The sequence below is a fragment of the Amblyomma americanum genome, chromosome 1 (assembly GCF_052857255.1).
Source record: "Amblyomma americanum isolate KBUSLIRL-KWMA chromosome 1, ASM5285725v1, whole genome shotgun sequence".
NCBI lineage: Eukaryota > Metazoa > Arthropoda > Arachnida > Ixodida > Ixodidae > Amblyomma > Amblyomma americanum.
The window spans coordinates 283880648-283897239 of record NC_135497.1 but is presented as its reverse complement, the minus strand read 5'-3'; the positions used below and the strand labels follow the sequence as shown (position 1 = coordinate 283897239).

At 42.8% G+C, this 16592-nt stretch overlaps 1 protein-coding gene across 1 annotated transcript in view; it reads right to left on the bottom strand.

Annotated features, from left to right (window-relative positions):
- Window positions 1–16592, bottom strand: part of LOC144115202 (eEF1A lysine and N-terminal methyltransferase-like) — a 34669-nt gene that overhangs the window by 301 nt on the left and 17776 nt on the right. Inside the window, exons 7-12 of the mRNA XM_077649474.1 lie at window positions 15571–15757; window positions 11905–12085; window positions 7334–7450; window positions 7166–7242; window positions 4964–5096; window positions 2858–2986 (exon numbers count right to left, since the gene is read on the bottom strand). Of these exons, the coding sequence (XP_077505600.1) occupies window positions 2858–2986; window positions 4964–5096; window positions 7166–7242; window positions 7334–7450; window positions 11905–12085; window positions 15571–15757 (824 nt within the window). The remainder of the gene's footprint in view (window positions 1–2857; window positions 2987–4963; window positions 5097–7165; window positions 7243–7333; window positions 7451–11904; window positions 12086–15570; window positions 15758–16592) is intronic.

The following is a 16592-nucleotide window of genomic DNA, read 5'->3' as shown; positions in this document are numbered from 1 at the left end:
TATAAATCTCAGCATGACAAATCTCATGCCAGCCATAATTAAAGACTTGTAAAAAGGATTCCATAGAGCCAAACCACTATAGCATACATTGTAACACACATAACTACCCTGTGTCCTCTACTGACTCAATGTATCTTTCTGATGCTTAACTTATTTATGGTGCTACACATGCTACACATACAAAATTATGCAGGTTCGATCCCGCCCATGGCGGTGTAATTTTGATGGAGGCGAATTGCTAGAGGCCCATGTACTGTGCAATGTCAGTGCATGTTAAAGAACCCCAGATGGTCGACATTTCCGGCGCCCTTCACTTTCGGACGTTAAACCTGCTAAAACCAAACCAGAATACAAAATTTATTTGAACATACATATCCTTCTGCTGTTATATTTCCATGGTGATAGCATTCGGCATTCAAATGGACTCTGTACTGAGGGGAAATTGGGATCCTATCTTAAAAGAGTCTACAGCCAAACTTCGAAATAATAAACCTCAACCTAAAGAATTTCGCGAAATGATGCGTTTTTTAAATTTCCTAACCTCTGCCCCATTGAAAGAAATGTATTTTTTTTTTGCAATTTATTCAATTTTATGCCGCACTTTCAATTTAACAAAGTCCTCGTGCATCACATGCACGGACCAGAAGCCTCCTTGACAAGAAGATGAAAATGAAAACTTTAGCTGAGACAAACCACGATTTGCATGCGACGTTTTCTGCAAAAATGCTGCCAGTGGGCTTCAGCCAGTAGAGCAGAACAACAGCAAAATGTATCGCTGTGCCATCTGTCGTGTGCAAGCAAAACCAATATGAAAGGGAACATTGGAGCACGCTGTCTCTACACTTCGCAAAGCACTACTGCCGAGAGCAGGCAAAATTCGGCAGCAAAGGCATATGCCCAGGAGGCATTGCCGGCTGCTCTTTCCGTGCATGCGCCTGGTGAAGAGCGTAAACTGCAGGGCTAGTTGGCTCATAATGCATAGAAAGTGGAACCAGCAAAAATGGACGCAGGATGTATGTGTGCCTCCTATTTCTTGTCCTACATCCGTTTTCGCTGGTTCCACCTTCTGTGCATCCACCTGGTGCGGCACATCTCGTCCGCACTCTCTGGCAGTGCTTCCCTAAGTGCGGAGGCCCTGTGCTCCCATGTTCCCTTCATATTGCTTCTACCTGGTACATACAAAATCTGCAATGAGCGCGCTGCACCACCAGCCATTTGTGTAGTGTGGTGAAGTTTTCCGCCTGTCACTGGCAAGGGCATCGTTTGGTGATGGGAGTAGGATATATCCCTTTTTTTTTTATTACTTCAATTATTTTCACGCAGAAAACTCTACAATGTTCATTTCATCCTTCTTTCCGTCGATATGTCCCAAAGTAGTCTCTTTTGAACGGTATCATCACCAGGCGCGTGATGGTTCATGTGTTTGTATTATCTGCCATGGGTTGAGAAATTGTTCGTGTCATTCCGAACCCTAAAATATTCAACATAATGCACTATGGCCAGGGCATTTTTAAAATTTGTATCATCACGAAATTCTGACCAACTGTAACCATATTGTGAGATTCTAAAATATTTACAACGTGCCATATACCAGGAGTGTTCCAGAATCTGAAACTGGGCTGTTGAAACATAGGAATCTCAATTTGAAAAAGTTAGCAATTTAACGAATTTTTCAGCTGCAAGTATGACTTTGTTATGTCAAGGTACGACTGCATTTAATCATGAAAACTTGATACACCATTCCAATCCCCCCCCCCCCCCCCTTCCCATTTTTTTTTTGCAAGCACGACACACAGCAAGAAAGGCAAAGTCGCTATGATGTAATCATCTCTCACTTTGACGAATGCTGTCGTGTTCCCCACCACAAAAAGGAAGATTGAGGACAGCAAGGGAGAAATTTGGCACTGTGACCGTACTCACTCCACCAGTAAACTTGGTTTGCTTTTATGGGGTTAAGCATCCCAAAGTGACTCAGGCTATGAGGGACGCCGTAGTGGAGGGCTCTGGATAATTTCGACCACCTGGGGTTCTTTAGTGTGCACTGACATCGCACAGCAGACAGGCCTCTACCATTTCACCTCCATCGAAATGCGGCCACCACGGCCAGGATCGAACCCACGTATTTCGGGTCAGCAGCCGAGAACCATAACCACTGAGCCACTGTGGTGGCTGCACGAGTAAGCTGCTTGTGTAACTAGGCCCCAATATAGTTACCAGCCACAGCTATGAGTTTAATCTAGGAATCTATAATTCATGTGAAAATTTTGCCAGGCTGACAGTAATTATAATAGTAAAATGTGAGATACAGTAAAAATATAGTCAAGTGAAACTGCAGTTTCATTTCGCCTTTTATAGACTGCACATTTCGTTTTCAGTTATAGTACAGATTTAAATAAAAAAAACGGCTATAGTAAAGAACGTCTGGTAGTGGCGACGCTCTTCCTGTGGAATGATGACATCACGGCATGCGCCAAGTCTAGGACCGCGAGGCCAACATTCGGAGGCAAATGGATACCAAAAACGAAAAAACAGCGCTTTTTGTGATGGCTTCACCACTCAGCTAGAGAGCTGCGAGGGAAAGCCAACTTTTCCAACAATCCAAAAGTTAACAATTTTTGAATCTAAGCCGGCCATACAGTTTGGAGCATGATTACTTTAAAGAAAAACTATCGGCCTAGATTGTAATAAATACGGTAATATAGTAGACCTTGATACAGTAAATATTTTTGCTGGTCTGAGTCGCTTTACTACAGAGGGGCTCTATTGTAGTGAAAAGACTAGAGAGCTGCAAGTGAAGATCTTTAGGTGCTCCATCAAAATAGCGACTAATGAAAACCTAAATGATTATGAAACATGCCTGTGTATTCAGTGACAGCTGCCACCTCTCTCAACTTGTGCTCCGTTAGGAACTCCATGGGTGGGCAGGTGAGGCCCTCTGATAAATCTTTACTGTCCACATCAAGGAAGACAAGGTCGTATGTTTTGCCTGCACATAAAACCACAAAACATAAACACAGTCATAACATAAGTCAGATGTATTAATAGTATAACATTTCCAGAGTGTACCACGCAACGAAAAAAACCAGAGATCGAGGCACGATCCCCTCTTCTCATTGCAGTTAAAAATGCAAGTTATTCTGCTACTGAACCAATAGACCAATCTCACCAAGCTTACTTGCAAGCATACTGTTTATAGAGCGGTCATGATGGCTGTAGTTCTCATTAAATCACGGCTGTGCTTTCAGACACGAGGCAACATTGTGATAGAAACCCAGACAAGTCAAACTATAGTTTACTAGAATGGTCAGCATCGCTTGCTGGTATTGTTTTAAGCACACATTTTCTGGCTAATTTCGAGACAATGCAGTGTAAGAAATTAATGCAGTAAATTTAAGTGCCTCGCTTTGTGGGTGAGAAACAGTGATCAAGCCCTCACACACAATTTCCTCACTTGAAAATGAAAATTTCATTGAGATGGACTTCATAGTTATCTGCAGTCACGGTCGTAAAACAAATTATTGCTCTGATGTCCACAATTCCATCCACAGTTGCCAGTCAGCATATGATAAGAACTACTCCAACTGCTGGCCTTCTTTGCAGCAGCAGTGGTGTGGTAAAACTTGTGGTGGGATTGGTCTATTAACACAGTTAAAGACTTGACCTTGTAAATAGGAATTTACAAACAATGCAAGCTGAGTGTTTGAGTTGGTATTCAGCAAGAGGTGTCTGGACATGTCTGACGTCGCACTGCATTTAAAAATATATTTCATGGTTACTCCAAGCACCATGGCATGTTGTAAATGAGAAATTTAAGAGACTTTAAATGGCACTCTTGCACTAGATTGGCCTTAACACATTCACTGCGTTGTGGGGGTCACCAGTGGCTCATGTCCCATATGCAAGCTGAGCAGTCATGAATGCTGAATCATAGATGAAGCGGAGGGATAGTTCAGTCAGTTCGGTCAGCTGCTATCGGCATGTGCCGGGGCAAGCCGCCGATAGGAAACCTTAAGAGCAAGAATGATGTCCATGTCTAACATACAGAGCTACACATCTGTGCCGAATTTGCATTCGGTGACAGAAGAGCATGGTCACCGCAGTCAGGGAAGGCAGCACATGGTTTTCCGCACAATGAGCACAAGCAGGGACTTCGTACTTTTTCACTATGCAGTGGTCAAACGCAGCAAGCCACACGCCAAACAGTCATGCGTCATCCTCATCTACCCTTAGTGGCATATTCGTCGAATAAAACAAACTCGTTTGTCATCCTGGCCTTTTTGCTGTGCCTATAGTGTACAAGAACAAGTCCCAAAGCACTGCTGCTTGCGTGACTTGCTGATGACAAACAGCAGCCGCCAGCCAGTGCCGTCAATGCTCGTGTTTAGAAGGATGGTAGCTCGAAGCTTGCTGTGGCTTACACCAGCAGAAGTGTCACATTTCAGGGCATAAATTTTTGACTGCCGCATCTAGCAAACACTTTCTGCACTGCATAGCATTCCGCCTTTACTACTCCCCTCTCGGGCCACCACATTCTTTTCAGGAAAGTGGAAGGGTTGTGTCGTGGGGCCAAGAGGCACTCTTTGGTGACTGCTCCTGCAGGAAGAGCGAAATTCCGCACTCCGGGTCTGAGTTTGTATAGCATCTCGTTCGCCCTAGCTGGGCTCTGTGACACAGTTCCATTGCCTCAATGCACATTTTGATGATAGCACCACCCTCGGTCCTAATAAGTGAGCGTTCGTTATATCAGTGGCCGTTATAAGTGGGCTCGCCTGGATCACAAGCCATGGCATGCCAATAGAAAGAAAAGGCAAATGAAGAGTTGCATAAAGCCCCAGATCAAACTTCAGCTTTGAAGTTTAATATCAAACTTAAATGATGTCAGTAACAGATTCATGTGCATGCATCACACATCAAGTATTTGTGCCATACTTCATATCCAAGAGGCAATTATGGCAGCACATGCCTTCTTTGGAGAGTCTTTCGAAGGTGTTGAGCCCATCCTCCACACGGATATCCATAGGACAATGCTCAGGAAGGTACCACCGCCTGGCGATATCCACTACCTCAGGGTCCAGCTCGATGACCGACAGTCGCAGCTGGCAAGAGAAAAGCAGGAGATGCAAAAGAAAAAATGAAAAGGAAAGCAGAAGAGCAAGTTGGTATCTGTGGCAAACCATCTAGTATTCAAAACAATTCAACATGCCTATGCAAAATGACTCAGGATCTCTGAAAATGGCTTTCATTTTAGACATTAAACATAATATAAATCAGTCAATTTCAGTCAACCAAGTTAATGCAGCCAAAATTGCAACACAGTCTCTACATTTCAGGCACCGTCTTAGAGCATTTGTTATTTTTTATGAATGGCTATGGCACGCTCAAGCGCAAATTCTGAGAGAGCGTTACCAGTGTGTGATATATTTGCTGTGAACTGGCCGTCAATGGTTAAAGTTCAAATTTCTTTTTTTCTGAAAGACACTGCTGATAGCAAGCTGAGTTATACCACTTTCATAAGCAGCCATCCATGATGATGTGCCGGGACCTTTAATAAGCACTTCTACCCAAACTTGCATTTTCTCCTATCTCTGAAGTTGGCGGCCAGTCACTTCGGTCAAACACTCCAGAGAGTCCCTTGATCCAAAACAGCAAGAGGTGTACCATGACCCACTGTTATCATCACTCAGCCTGAAGAGCCACAATTTATAACGATATTCCAGTAGAGCTCACCTAACCTTACTAGGGTAGCAAAAACCTCTAGACAAGACCTCCCTCCTGTTCCTTTCCTCTGTGCCGGTCTCTCTCTCTAGACAACACAGGAGCCTGTGTTATATTTTTCGGCTGCAGAAAAGTTCTTAAGTCTTAAGTTTACTTGCTTACACAAGCTGCTCTGGAAAACTTTTTGATCCTTTAAAGTTAAGTCTTGCTTTACTTTCACTTCTTGCTCTCTCCTTCTCTGCCATTTTTTTTTTTTGAACCAGCCAGAAGTTTTGCCTGAAATAAAGATCTCTCTATTTTTAACCAGCACACTAATTATCCACTAACACTGAAATCTTTACTGCTGTAGAGGCATCACTCTAGTGAAAGTAAGAGCGAGTCCTGACTTTCAGCACAAGTATAATCTTGGCAACAGACTACACTGAAACCATAAAAAAGTGAAACAATGACCAAGGCAAGGTGAAACTACAAAGCACAACAATAAAACTTCTCTTTTAGGTACAGTAAACCTTCATTAACATGCAGTAATAAAAATTGCAGAAAATTTCAAGATAAATAGAGTTTCTAGATATGTAAAGTATTGACATTTTCAGTGTACTAATCGTGCATTGTACAACTTTAAGCTTGCCACCTAGATTGCTCACTGATGGCACCTTTTAATGCGTGAGCATTAGAAGGGACATGCCGCAGAGAAACTGGCGGATGAGTAAACACAGTGAAGCCCCAGGTGAAGCCCTGCCCACCAGAGGACTGACTGCAAGCAAACTGCCCACTGTGGCAGTTGACAATTACCTTAAAAACTTGCAAATAATACAAGGTTTTCTTCCAGATTTTGGCGCGTCAAATTTCCACTTCATGTTATATACGGAACCAAACAATTTTTGAACAAAATCCGCAGTTCCGGTTTCATTATTATTGAGCACCATCACTATCACGCTTCCAGTGAGAGTAGGCGTTATCCAGCGGTGACGTAGGTTGGTAGTTTCGATTTCTAAGTTATTTCACTACGCTGGCCTGGCCTCGCGACACCCAAGACGATCGCACCCGACATGGTATCGGGACCTTGAAAGCAGTACTTGGCTGCTTTTAAAGGAAAGTAAACACAGCTGCCGAAAGCATCAGCACTACTGATGCTGCGACGTGGTCTGAATGAGGTAGGGAGAGCCTGCAGTTACTGCTGCCGGACACAGACCTCTCCAGCCACGTTGTGCAGTTGGATCATGGATGCTTGGGCCAGCATTGCCAAGGAGCTCACCGGCTGTGATTTCGAGAAATGCGGGATATTGAACGTGCCTGACGTTACTGGGAAGACGTGTTTCTATGGAAAGATATCTCTTACAAGGGCCTCTTGGAAGACAGTACACCCAACGACAACGATAACTAAAGCTTCGACTACGAACAGTTCCAAAGCATGTGTGCCTGCTTTGGAACAAAAAAACAATCCACCTACCTCAGGAAACTTGGTAAAAAGGAAAAGTGGAAGGGTACCTCCACCCAATCCAACCATTAGTGCACTGGCTGGCCCCTCTGCATTTCAAAACATCAGATATGCACAGGCATTGGCAGTGGAAAAAACCAGCATTGCAGAGATATATGCCCCATTAGTAATTTCTCTCACCTGTTCCCTTGGGCATTATGAAGGCAATACCAGCGACCATGTACTTGTAGTACTCGCAGAGGAGGTTCTCTGGGACGACCTGCCACACTTTAGCCTTCTTTTTTCCTTTGCACTTCACTGATCGGGAAGAGAAATGAAAAGAGCTTTATTCTCTCTGTTGATTTTGCTTGTGTTGAGGTGCACATGTGATGTACTTTCGATCTATGCCCACATGCCAGACTACTGCACTGCTGCCAAAGTCGGGGCCCGTGGCATAGTCAAGCTGTCAAACGACAGCTTTTACTCCAGGCCCCCGCCATCATTTGTACCATGGTGGAAAATAAATTTAATTGAAATAAAGAAAACAATAGATTAAGTCACAACAGCATATAGTGAAACACCATTAATGTGGACTTCAAAGGACCAAGAAAAACATTTGAATTATCCAAAGGTCAAATTATCGAATGGGCCCTACAAAACTGACAAAAACCATCTGCATTGCATCACAGCAAATTTATTTGTATGAGAACCTGGGTTATGGCTGTGCGCTTTTGAGATGGAAACCGCGCATCAACAACGATTTTTCAGAGTTTAAATAAACACTCCACTACATGCACATTGTCAGGAATGTCAAAGCAAACTGTTCCACAATAGTGCACAGCGGCTTCCACAGCAGCCGTCACGGTGCAGCATAGTAGCGGTGGAGCCTTCGCACAAGCAACGGCTTGTGCACAAACTACAAGCAGTACTTGAATACTGTGTATATTGGCTATATGAGAATAGAAGAGCCATGTAGACGGGAGCAAGACAGAGACACATTGGCGCCGGAATGGGGAGACACCTTCTCTTCAAACTTTTACTGTGTGCATCTTTTTTCAACAAAGATACCATAGAGGGCAGCCAGAGAAAGTGTGCCTTGGTCATTAGCATGCAGCTGTGCTAGGCTGGCTGAGCAGTGCATGGCCAATAGCCACCGTCACCGCGGGCTGGTGCAAAGATCAGAGAAGCAAACCGAAACCATGAGGCCGGACTATTTTTCAGTGATGGGTCCTTCGATCGTTGTCACACCTGCACTAAACACACGTCAGAAGCGTATGGGCAACACTGCACCAAGCAATTCAGGTTTGAAGACAGCTATCTGGACGATCACTGGTTGTGCAAGCCACACTTTGACACAGCCTCCTGTTGAGAGCCTGTCCGTATTAACCAGTGTGAGCCCGGCTGCTCCCGGAATACCAAGCATTTGACACAATACACTTATAAGGGTACTGGCAGAAACAACATCACCACTCTGAATTCGGCAGATTTCCGAAATAATGGGGATATAATTAACAAGGTTTTACTACATTACTAAGGCAACAACTGGATGGCAACAGAACAAATAACATCATGCTCCTACCAGAACATCAAAATGATAAAGGATAATATCCTTCAGAAATGAAAGATGCTCTTCTGATAAAACGAACAAATTTTCTGGTCCCTTCAAATTATACCTGTCCCACACGGGCAAATTTAATGCCATTAAAGGGGGTCTACTGTAACAATACTTTTTGTCTTTGTGGGCAATTTTTCAAAGCCTGCATCACATCAAAAATTAGGCAATAATAATTTTATAATAAAATAATAAAAAAACCTTGATTAAACGAGACACACATCCTCAATTCAACCATGTAGGATTGTGAAACAAATCTGGTACTTGTGGCACTAAGAAACAATGACATGCAACGAGACTGCACACTCCAATAAGGAGTATACAGTAGCTCGTTCCTTAATACAAACCAGATAAACTCAGTGCAAACAAATAGACACAGTCCTGGCACTTCAATGACAACTACAGCACTATGTCAATATAACAGCGCACAAGATTACAACATGAATGAACGACTGTCTTACTGATTATTTATATTGTTCACAGCTATCATTCACTTGCATCACCCAACCAGCCTTGAAGAGATAAGTGGCACAGCTTTATGCAAAGGCTAGTAATAAGCCCACACCAAAGCTTCGGGGAAAAAAGAAACAGTGAAGCAGAATCCTTCCACACAATCCTTTTGTATTTTGTCACAGTTATCCAATTAAAGGAGTGGCTAGCCCACATCATAAACATTCCAAGTTTTCTACCGAACCACACTGTCCTGTGCCTAAAACAACTAGCAGGTACTTTCAGCCATCCACGCACCACCACAGCTTTCACAGAAAAGTTTGCTCCTCTAATGTGAATCCTGAACAGACATTGCTGCACACCACTACAGACACCGTAAGGTGCCGCAGGCTGCTTGTTCTAGATGGCTGCCCATAATGAGGAGAATCTAGCAATTCAACTGCATAACAAAGAACATCAAGCTATGGAAGATTTGAAAGATGGAATGCTAGTGCAGGTACAAAGCAGCACATCGCTATGCAGCTGTATTATCCTGTCACACATCAGTCTTTGCATGAGCTTTTTAAAAACAGCCTCACTTCTTGAAAGTTTTTGTTGTCCTTCTCTTACCATTAATCTAGTACCAATATAAAAAGTTACCTCCTCTCAATGAATAATTCCTCAAAAGGATGAGCAGTCAGTATGGAAGCCTCACAGCAAACTTTAGGGAACAAAATCCAGAGACAGCACACAAAATTTGAACTGAACACAGGAGGACTAATTGGGTGTTTTAGTTTCTGCAAACCAGCTGCCACGTTTCAAATGTAGCAAGACTGCCAGTAAGGAATTTCAAACTTTGCTCATCACAATCACAGACAACTCTTAGTTTGGAGCACATACAGCAGCGAACTAAATTTTTGGACCTGACTGGACCCGAATAATAGTCTGAATACTCGAACAGTCCAAAAAAATCTGTGAACTTCAAAAAATCACTTTCCGAAAATAAAAAAGCCTAGAAAAGTATCACTAATTTTGCCCTCCATCATGTTCTGCCTACATGCAATAATAGTATTAGCTTGTATCTGAGTCATGCTTCCATAACATAGGGACCACACGTCAATACTAGTTGCGCAGCCCACAGGTCATGCTGCGAACCATGTCACAAACGGACAGGCAGTTCCGCGCTGTCGCGCTGCAAAGTTTACCCCTTGCTGCAACTCTGCACAAACATGTTCTGCGCGACTGTGGCAGATGCAAGGCATCATCTATTTCTAGGAAGATGCAGGAAGCAAACGACCGCGGCTCCCCCTCTCTCTTCCCTCCCATCTGCACCCAACAGCATGAGAGGCGGCAGCGTCCAAGCCCCAATGGCTATTCCCGCTGTTGCATTATCAGTGCAATTGCACACTTATCTTTGCAAGCTGTTTCTTGCACTGCCATCACTACTAGGGGGGACCACGGTGCAAACGGCCTCACAAAGAAGAGTGGTGTGTGCCACTGTCTCGAGTGACGACAAAAAGACATGAAAACTGCTATGCCTATCCAACCCAATCCACCTGCCCACTGAAGTTAGAATGCCACATTCCTCAGCGGTGCCAAGTCGGTGAATATCGCACAGATGCCCACTCACAACTCAAGTCTGAAAAATCAACCTTTCAGTCTCCACAGAGTTCGAAATATTGGTTGTAAATACAGTTAAACTTCGATTTAATGAAGTTGGTAAAATTGGCAGTTCACTTCGCAATACTAAAATTTAGCTACATCGAAATTCATCTCCTAGCATTTTAAGAACCTATCAAAAATGCGCTGCCGATAACTCATGGGAAAATCCTTTATTTGCAATTAAAGTGGCCCCTCACTTCTACCCTTTCGTCGCCAGCAGCAACGGCAATACACAAGTCTAGCTTATGTTGCGAGCTCGCGAGCCACCTCAGCCCGTTTATTGCATCTACCACCTCGTGGGTGGCGGGGACAATGCCACCCGCCTTGAGTTGTGGTTTTGCTGCCACATCATCCTCTTGTAAGTGCCCCGAGCACACCGCTAATGCCGCTGACATGACGATACGTTCCACAAGAGCCACCGCTGCGACTTCGTGGCAAGCGGCAGCGGCCTCGCGGCGGGGCATGCTGTCTGCGTCTGCCTATGCGCTATATATGTGAAAGCCGGGTGGCGCCCATATATGTACACGCTCTGATGCGCGCTTCGGCATGCACTCTGCTCAGCCATGCGTGCCCACAATACAACTTTTCCTATGGTTTATTTCCAGCCAGAAAATGAAATTTCATAACATTGAAAGAGCAGCAAAATCTACTTCGTTACACTGAAGCTAAAAATACATAGTCTTCTATGGACGTCAAGTTATGAAAACTGAAATACTCCGTTACATCGAAGATTTCGTTACACTGAAGTTTGTTACATCGAGGTTTAACTGTAAGTAGTATGTACACATTCAATGAGGTGTTCATTTTGGCGGAAAATTGAGCGCGGAGGGACGAAAGACACTGGAAGGGGGACAAAACAAGCGCCGTGTCCCCCTTCCAGTGTCTTTCGTCTCTCCACGCTGAATTTTCCGCCAAAATGAACTACATCCAACTCGCCCAACTCGCCATTCTTCTGCAATGAGGTGTAACGAAATCTGAAATATCGCACAAGTCCGAATCATTGAGGTCCGAAAAATTGGTCAGCTACTGTAATGTAACAATTTGGCATCGAGAAGGTGTGTGTGCTCACCTTGCTTAAGCTTTGCTTCTGTCTGGATGACATGTGGCTTGTCAAGAAATATTAGGCGCCTCACACCGCCGCCATCCTCCATAGTGACATCTTCGATGACATATTCGCCACTTATTGCACTCTTGCCTCGGTGCCGAACCTCGCGGTGGCCTACATCCTTGCCTGCCGACAAAAATGGCACCTAGCATTGCAAAAGAAAATGGAAAAGATCTCAGCTCAGCAGATTATTTTCATGTATAGACTGTTCAAAATAAATAGCTTCATATCTGAGGAAACGCAACAAAACTGAATGCCCTGCCCAAAGATAAGGCTAGCTCAGTGCTGCTCGATGTTGTCTCATGCAAGTAGGAGCACTTTTTGGTTTGTAATTAACCATTTGGTTTGTAAATAAGAATCAATAAAAATTTCTCATATGAACATCTTTGAACATTTTAGAGTAAATGAAAGATGGCTGCATAAATTGGTGTGAGCCATGGCAACAGCAGAAGACCATTGCAAGGAGTGGCAACCATCCTTACCATGCTCTTCTAGAATAACCTGCCAGCTATATTATTCATGCCTATCTAGAATAGCCTGACAGCTATATTATCAGGCTAACATCTTCAGTTATCATTAAAAGTGCCTCCTCCCCTTAAAAGCAATCATGCCAAAAATATTTCACTTTTCACTATGAGAAGCTGTTTAAGGGTCATCATACGGGATAACCATCACCGTAATAATTCCACAAAGAAAAAGAAAAGGAAGATGAAGAATAAAAAAAAACAAGGCAAGAGAAACCACTAGCATTTATGACTAGTACGCACATTGCTTATCTAACGCAAAAACCCAACGACAGCCAAAGGAGATACTAAGCTTAGATTCCTATGACAGCTTCTCACTGAAACGCATCATGCCATAGCTTAAGCTGGGCACATTTTTTTTTTTTTTCACCACCTGGGGAGATTCGTAAATGAATTTAGCTTTCTGCTCTAACCGCGAACAACTTTCCAACTTTTTTTTGTATTTCAGGGACCTGAAAAGATGCACAGTTCAGGCCAGCTATTGTATTATACATTAGTCACACAACAAAAAATAATTTACTTGCAACCGAAGGCTTCCATAAGCCCCATTAGTTACATTTCCACAGTGCGTTCAGAGTTCTTTCAATGCTTCACCCTGTTTGGGTAACACACACCACATACACAGTACAACTAGCCTGCAGATTTCATGCTTTTAAATGCCATGCTAAGTACTCCACTATATAACTACCTGATGCCCTTTTTTCAGTCTTTGCTACAAGAAAATATGAATTACAGGCTCCTTTAGCCTTCAAGTGGTAAAAAGCATGACATTAAGAGCCAAGAAATGCCCACTAAAAAGCACAAAAATAAATTCTGGCTTATTATTACGATTGACTAAAGTAAAAAAAAAAAAACTACAGCTGAGCACAGCAAGACACACGGTGGAATTTTCAAAGCTTTTCTACAAGGGAGATCTTGTAGCATGGGGCATTCAATAATGCAACCCTTCGTGTAATGAAGGCCTGCCAATATGAACAAAGCAGTTTCTACTTCAAACAGAAAGTCACAAAATTGGTAATAGGCAACAGGCATTACTCACCTCTTTGCCAAAATTTTTAAAGAGCACAAAGAGTCAACACAAAGTAACATGGCAAAGATATTAAGAGAATAACCAGATTGAAATAGGAGTGATATGTCAGACACATGGTCCTTCTATAAACCCTCAATATCACTTAACCTACTAAACGACAGGTTTTTTAAGAAATGATATCAAAATGGTCATTTAGTACCCCTCCTCTCACCTACCGGCAAATAAAAGAAAAAAGCTTTGGATGAAACTTGATTTTTTTTTAACCAAGAGAACGGAACAGCGCAAAAACAATTTAAGTCAATTAAAAGATAAGTACGCACATTTGGTTGCGCATGTAATTAAGTGCAGAGGATGCGTGGCTCGTTTGGCTGAGACTAGGATTCTAGGCAAGAGTGCCGACAAGACTGCGCGTGTCAGCCTGGAAGCCTACTATATCAAGAAATATGCAGACACTTGCATCAGCACTCCCTCGTTATCGCTTTTTGTAGCTGAAATAGACTTTTTGGAAGCAGCTAACGTTTGAGTGCTTGCTGATATCTTTATTGATTGTCCGCTCTCCTCCTTTTTCACTTCTGTTGCTCGCTTTTTTAAGGCATATGCCTCTGCTCAATAAAACTCAGCTGTCAGTCAGCGCTCGTGTTGTGTCTTGTCCTTCTTGTGTGATTGCTTGTTTTTGCGCTGTTCCGTTCCCTTGGTTAAAAAAATGCACCAACTAGCACAAATAGAAGTTTTACTGATGAAACTTGACTTGACACAGACTTGACACAGAGTGCCAGAAAACACAAAACAGCTGGCACATCCCAAGTCACACATTACAGTAAAGCATGCAACGAGCCTGGCTCGTCCAAGTTCGCTAAGGGGTTAATTACAATTGCACACAAAAGTTATTCCAGAGGCAAATCCATAAAGTGCCCATTTTTGGCTCGTCACTTCACACCTGCTGAATCACGGAATATGTGATTTCCAGTATTACATTCAGTGCACATTATTTTCAGGTCACTAATCAATATAGCACACACACCTGTGAAGAAAGATAACTGCTCCCAGATCTTTTCACCAACAGTTACAAGAAAATTGTGATCCTTTCTTAAGGGGAGAACCGGGTCTTGAAATTAAACTTTTTTTATTAGAGATGTTATAATCAAATAAGGTGTGTGCATGCATTTCTTCCTGTTTTCAAAAATAGAATAAGCTTTTGTATACCTCAATTAGTTCTCATATTATAGGAAAATAAATGAATCCTAATTAGCTAATTTCTTCAGGTCCTTAAGACAATTTGCATCAATACTTTTTGGTTCCGACTGAAATGGAACTCTAGCCAAAGACCTGCCATGCAGAGCAATACTATTTATATTTTTATTGATATACATTATCATATAAGAATGTTCAATTAGGCTAAAGCTCTGTAATTACCAAATATAATTAGGCAGCATCATTTTTCATAAAATTTGATATGTTTGACTTAGCCACTTAGCTATCAAAAAATAGCATAGCGCCATAGTTGAGTTCTTTACAAATTCAAATGCATAAGATTAATTGAAATTGCACTATAAAAACATAACAAAAGCTTCTGTAAGGCTAGTCATGTTGGCAAAAAATGCAAACCTGAGAAAATGGCATTTTGTAGAGGCCTCAGAAAGCAGCGAAGTGCAGACGTTACAAGAGAATTTCTCAAGGGAGTAATACCAGTATGTAGGGAAGGGATCCAGCTTTCAAATAAGACCAAGATGACAGCCATTGCGGACACGATTGCAGAAAGTGGAGGGCGCGAAATGCTGCCATATTTTGCTCCAAACTTGCCATTTCGGCGATTCAGAGGCGCCACATATATAAACTGTTTTGTAGTTAGAGGTTGAATGAGACCTTGAAACTTTGTAGGTAGGTACTCTAGAGTACATTGAATCTGAATATGCCATTTTTGAAAAAAATTGAAATTTTTGCATTCTTTTTACCATTTCAAGACGCACGTCTCCCCTTAAATGTGGACCCACAACAAGAAACAGCAAATAATCATAGCAATAACAGTGGAAGAAGGCAATTAAATAAAAGGAATTAGATGCAATGAGATGTGCTGACCTGCATTCCCAGCACATATGAAGGTGGTGCTAGCTCCATGATGTTCTGGGATACCTCGTTCTTGACTTCTTCCATCCCCGAGTAGGTCTGGTCACGGCACAAGTGAACCACGACTAGGCGCTCAGCTTGGCATGACACCGCAAGCTGCCGACGGCCTTCCATGCAGCCAAACAACCACTCTGACTCCCTGCACACTCGCCACCCCAGACGTCACAGTTCTGGCTATGCTCTCAATAAAGGTCGGTGGTTCAACAAGCAAGGCAAAGAAAAGCGATTGCTTAACTTTCTTGGAAAAAAAAAAAAAAAGAATTATAGTTGCCCTACATCAACTTGACCTAGCCAAGACATATATATACAAAATTACTCAAGACCTAAGAAATTCGAAAAATGAATTCAAAATTCCCACCAAATTATATTTTGCAGCTTTAAATGTCTTCCAATTGTGCCCTATACTATCACTCACAAGTGGGCACTGTACAAACTACACTGCAGATACCAACATGCACTGTAAAGTACACCTCCCATTTTCCTCATGATCAAAAAAATTGGCTGGAGGTTCAGCATTGCTAAGCACAGTTTATTGCATGTGGACACTGCCGCCATGCACCTGAAAGCGTGATTGAGGTGTCCATTGACCCAGATAGCCAGTTATGCTCGTTTTAAACTTTTTCGTCAATGCCAATTTACCCTATGTATGCCGGCAGCCTATGCTCCAGTGCCGCGTTTCTGCAGCACTGTTGTCAAGGCCAACACGTATTGCTCTAGTGCCATGTTTCTGCCACAATGTTGTCCACGCCAGCACAAATATTAGTTTGTTAGTAGTATTAGTTGATGAAGAACTCGTCAGCGCTCGTCCGGAGTTCTTTCTTTTGTTCCAGTCTTTTGCGCTGCTACCCCCAAGAATGTATTACCAACTCGCCCGTTTAGCAATTGTATTGATGAAGACGACGATGTGCTATGCACAACGTGAGAGTGTGTAGCAGTTTAACACGAGACATGATTGGCTGTGGTGATAGCCTAGC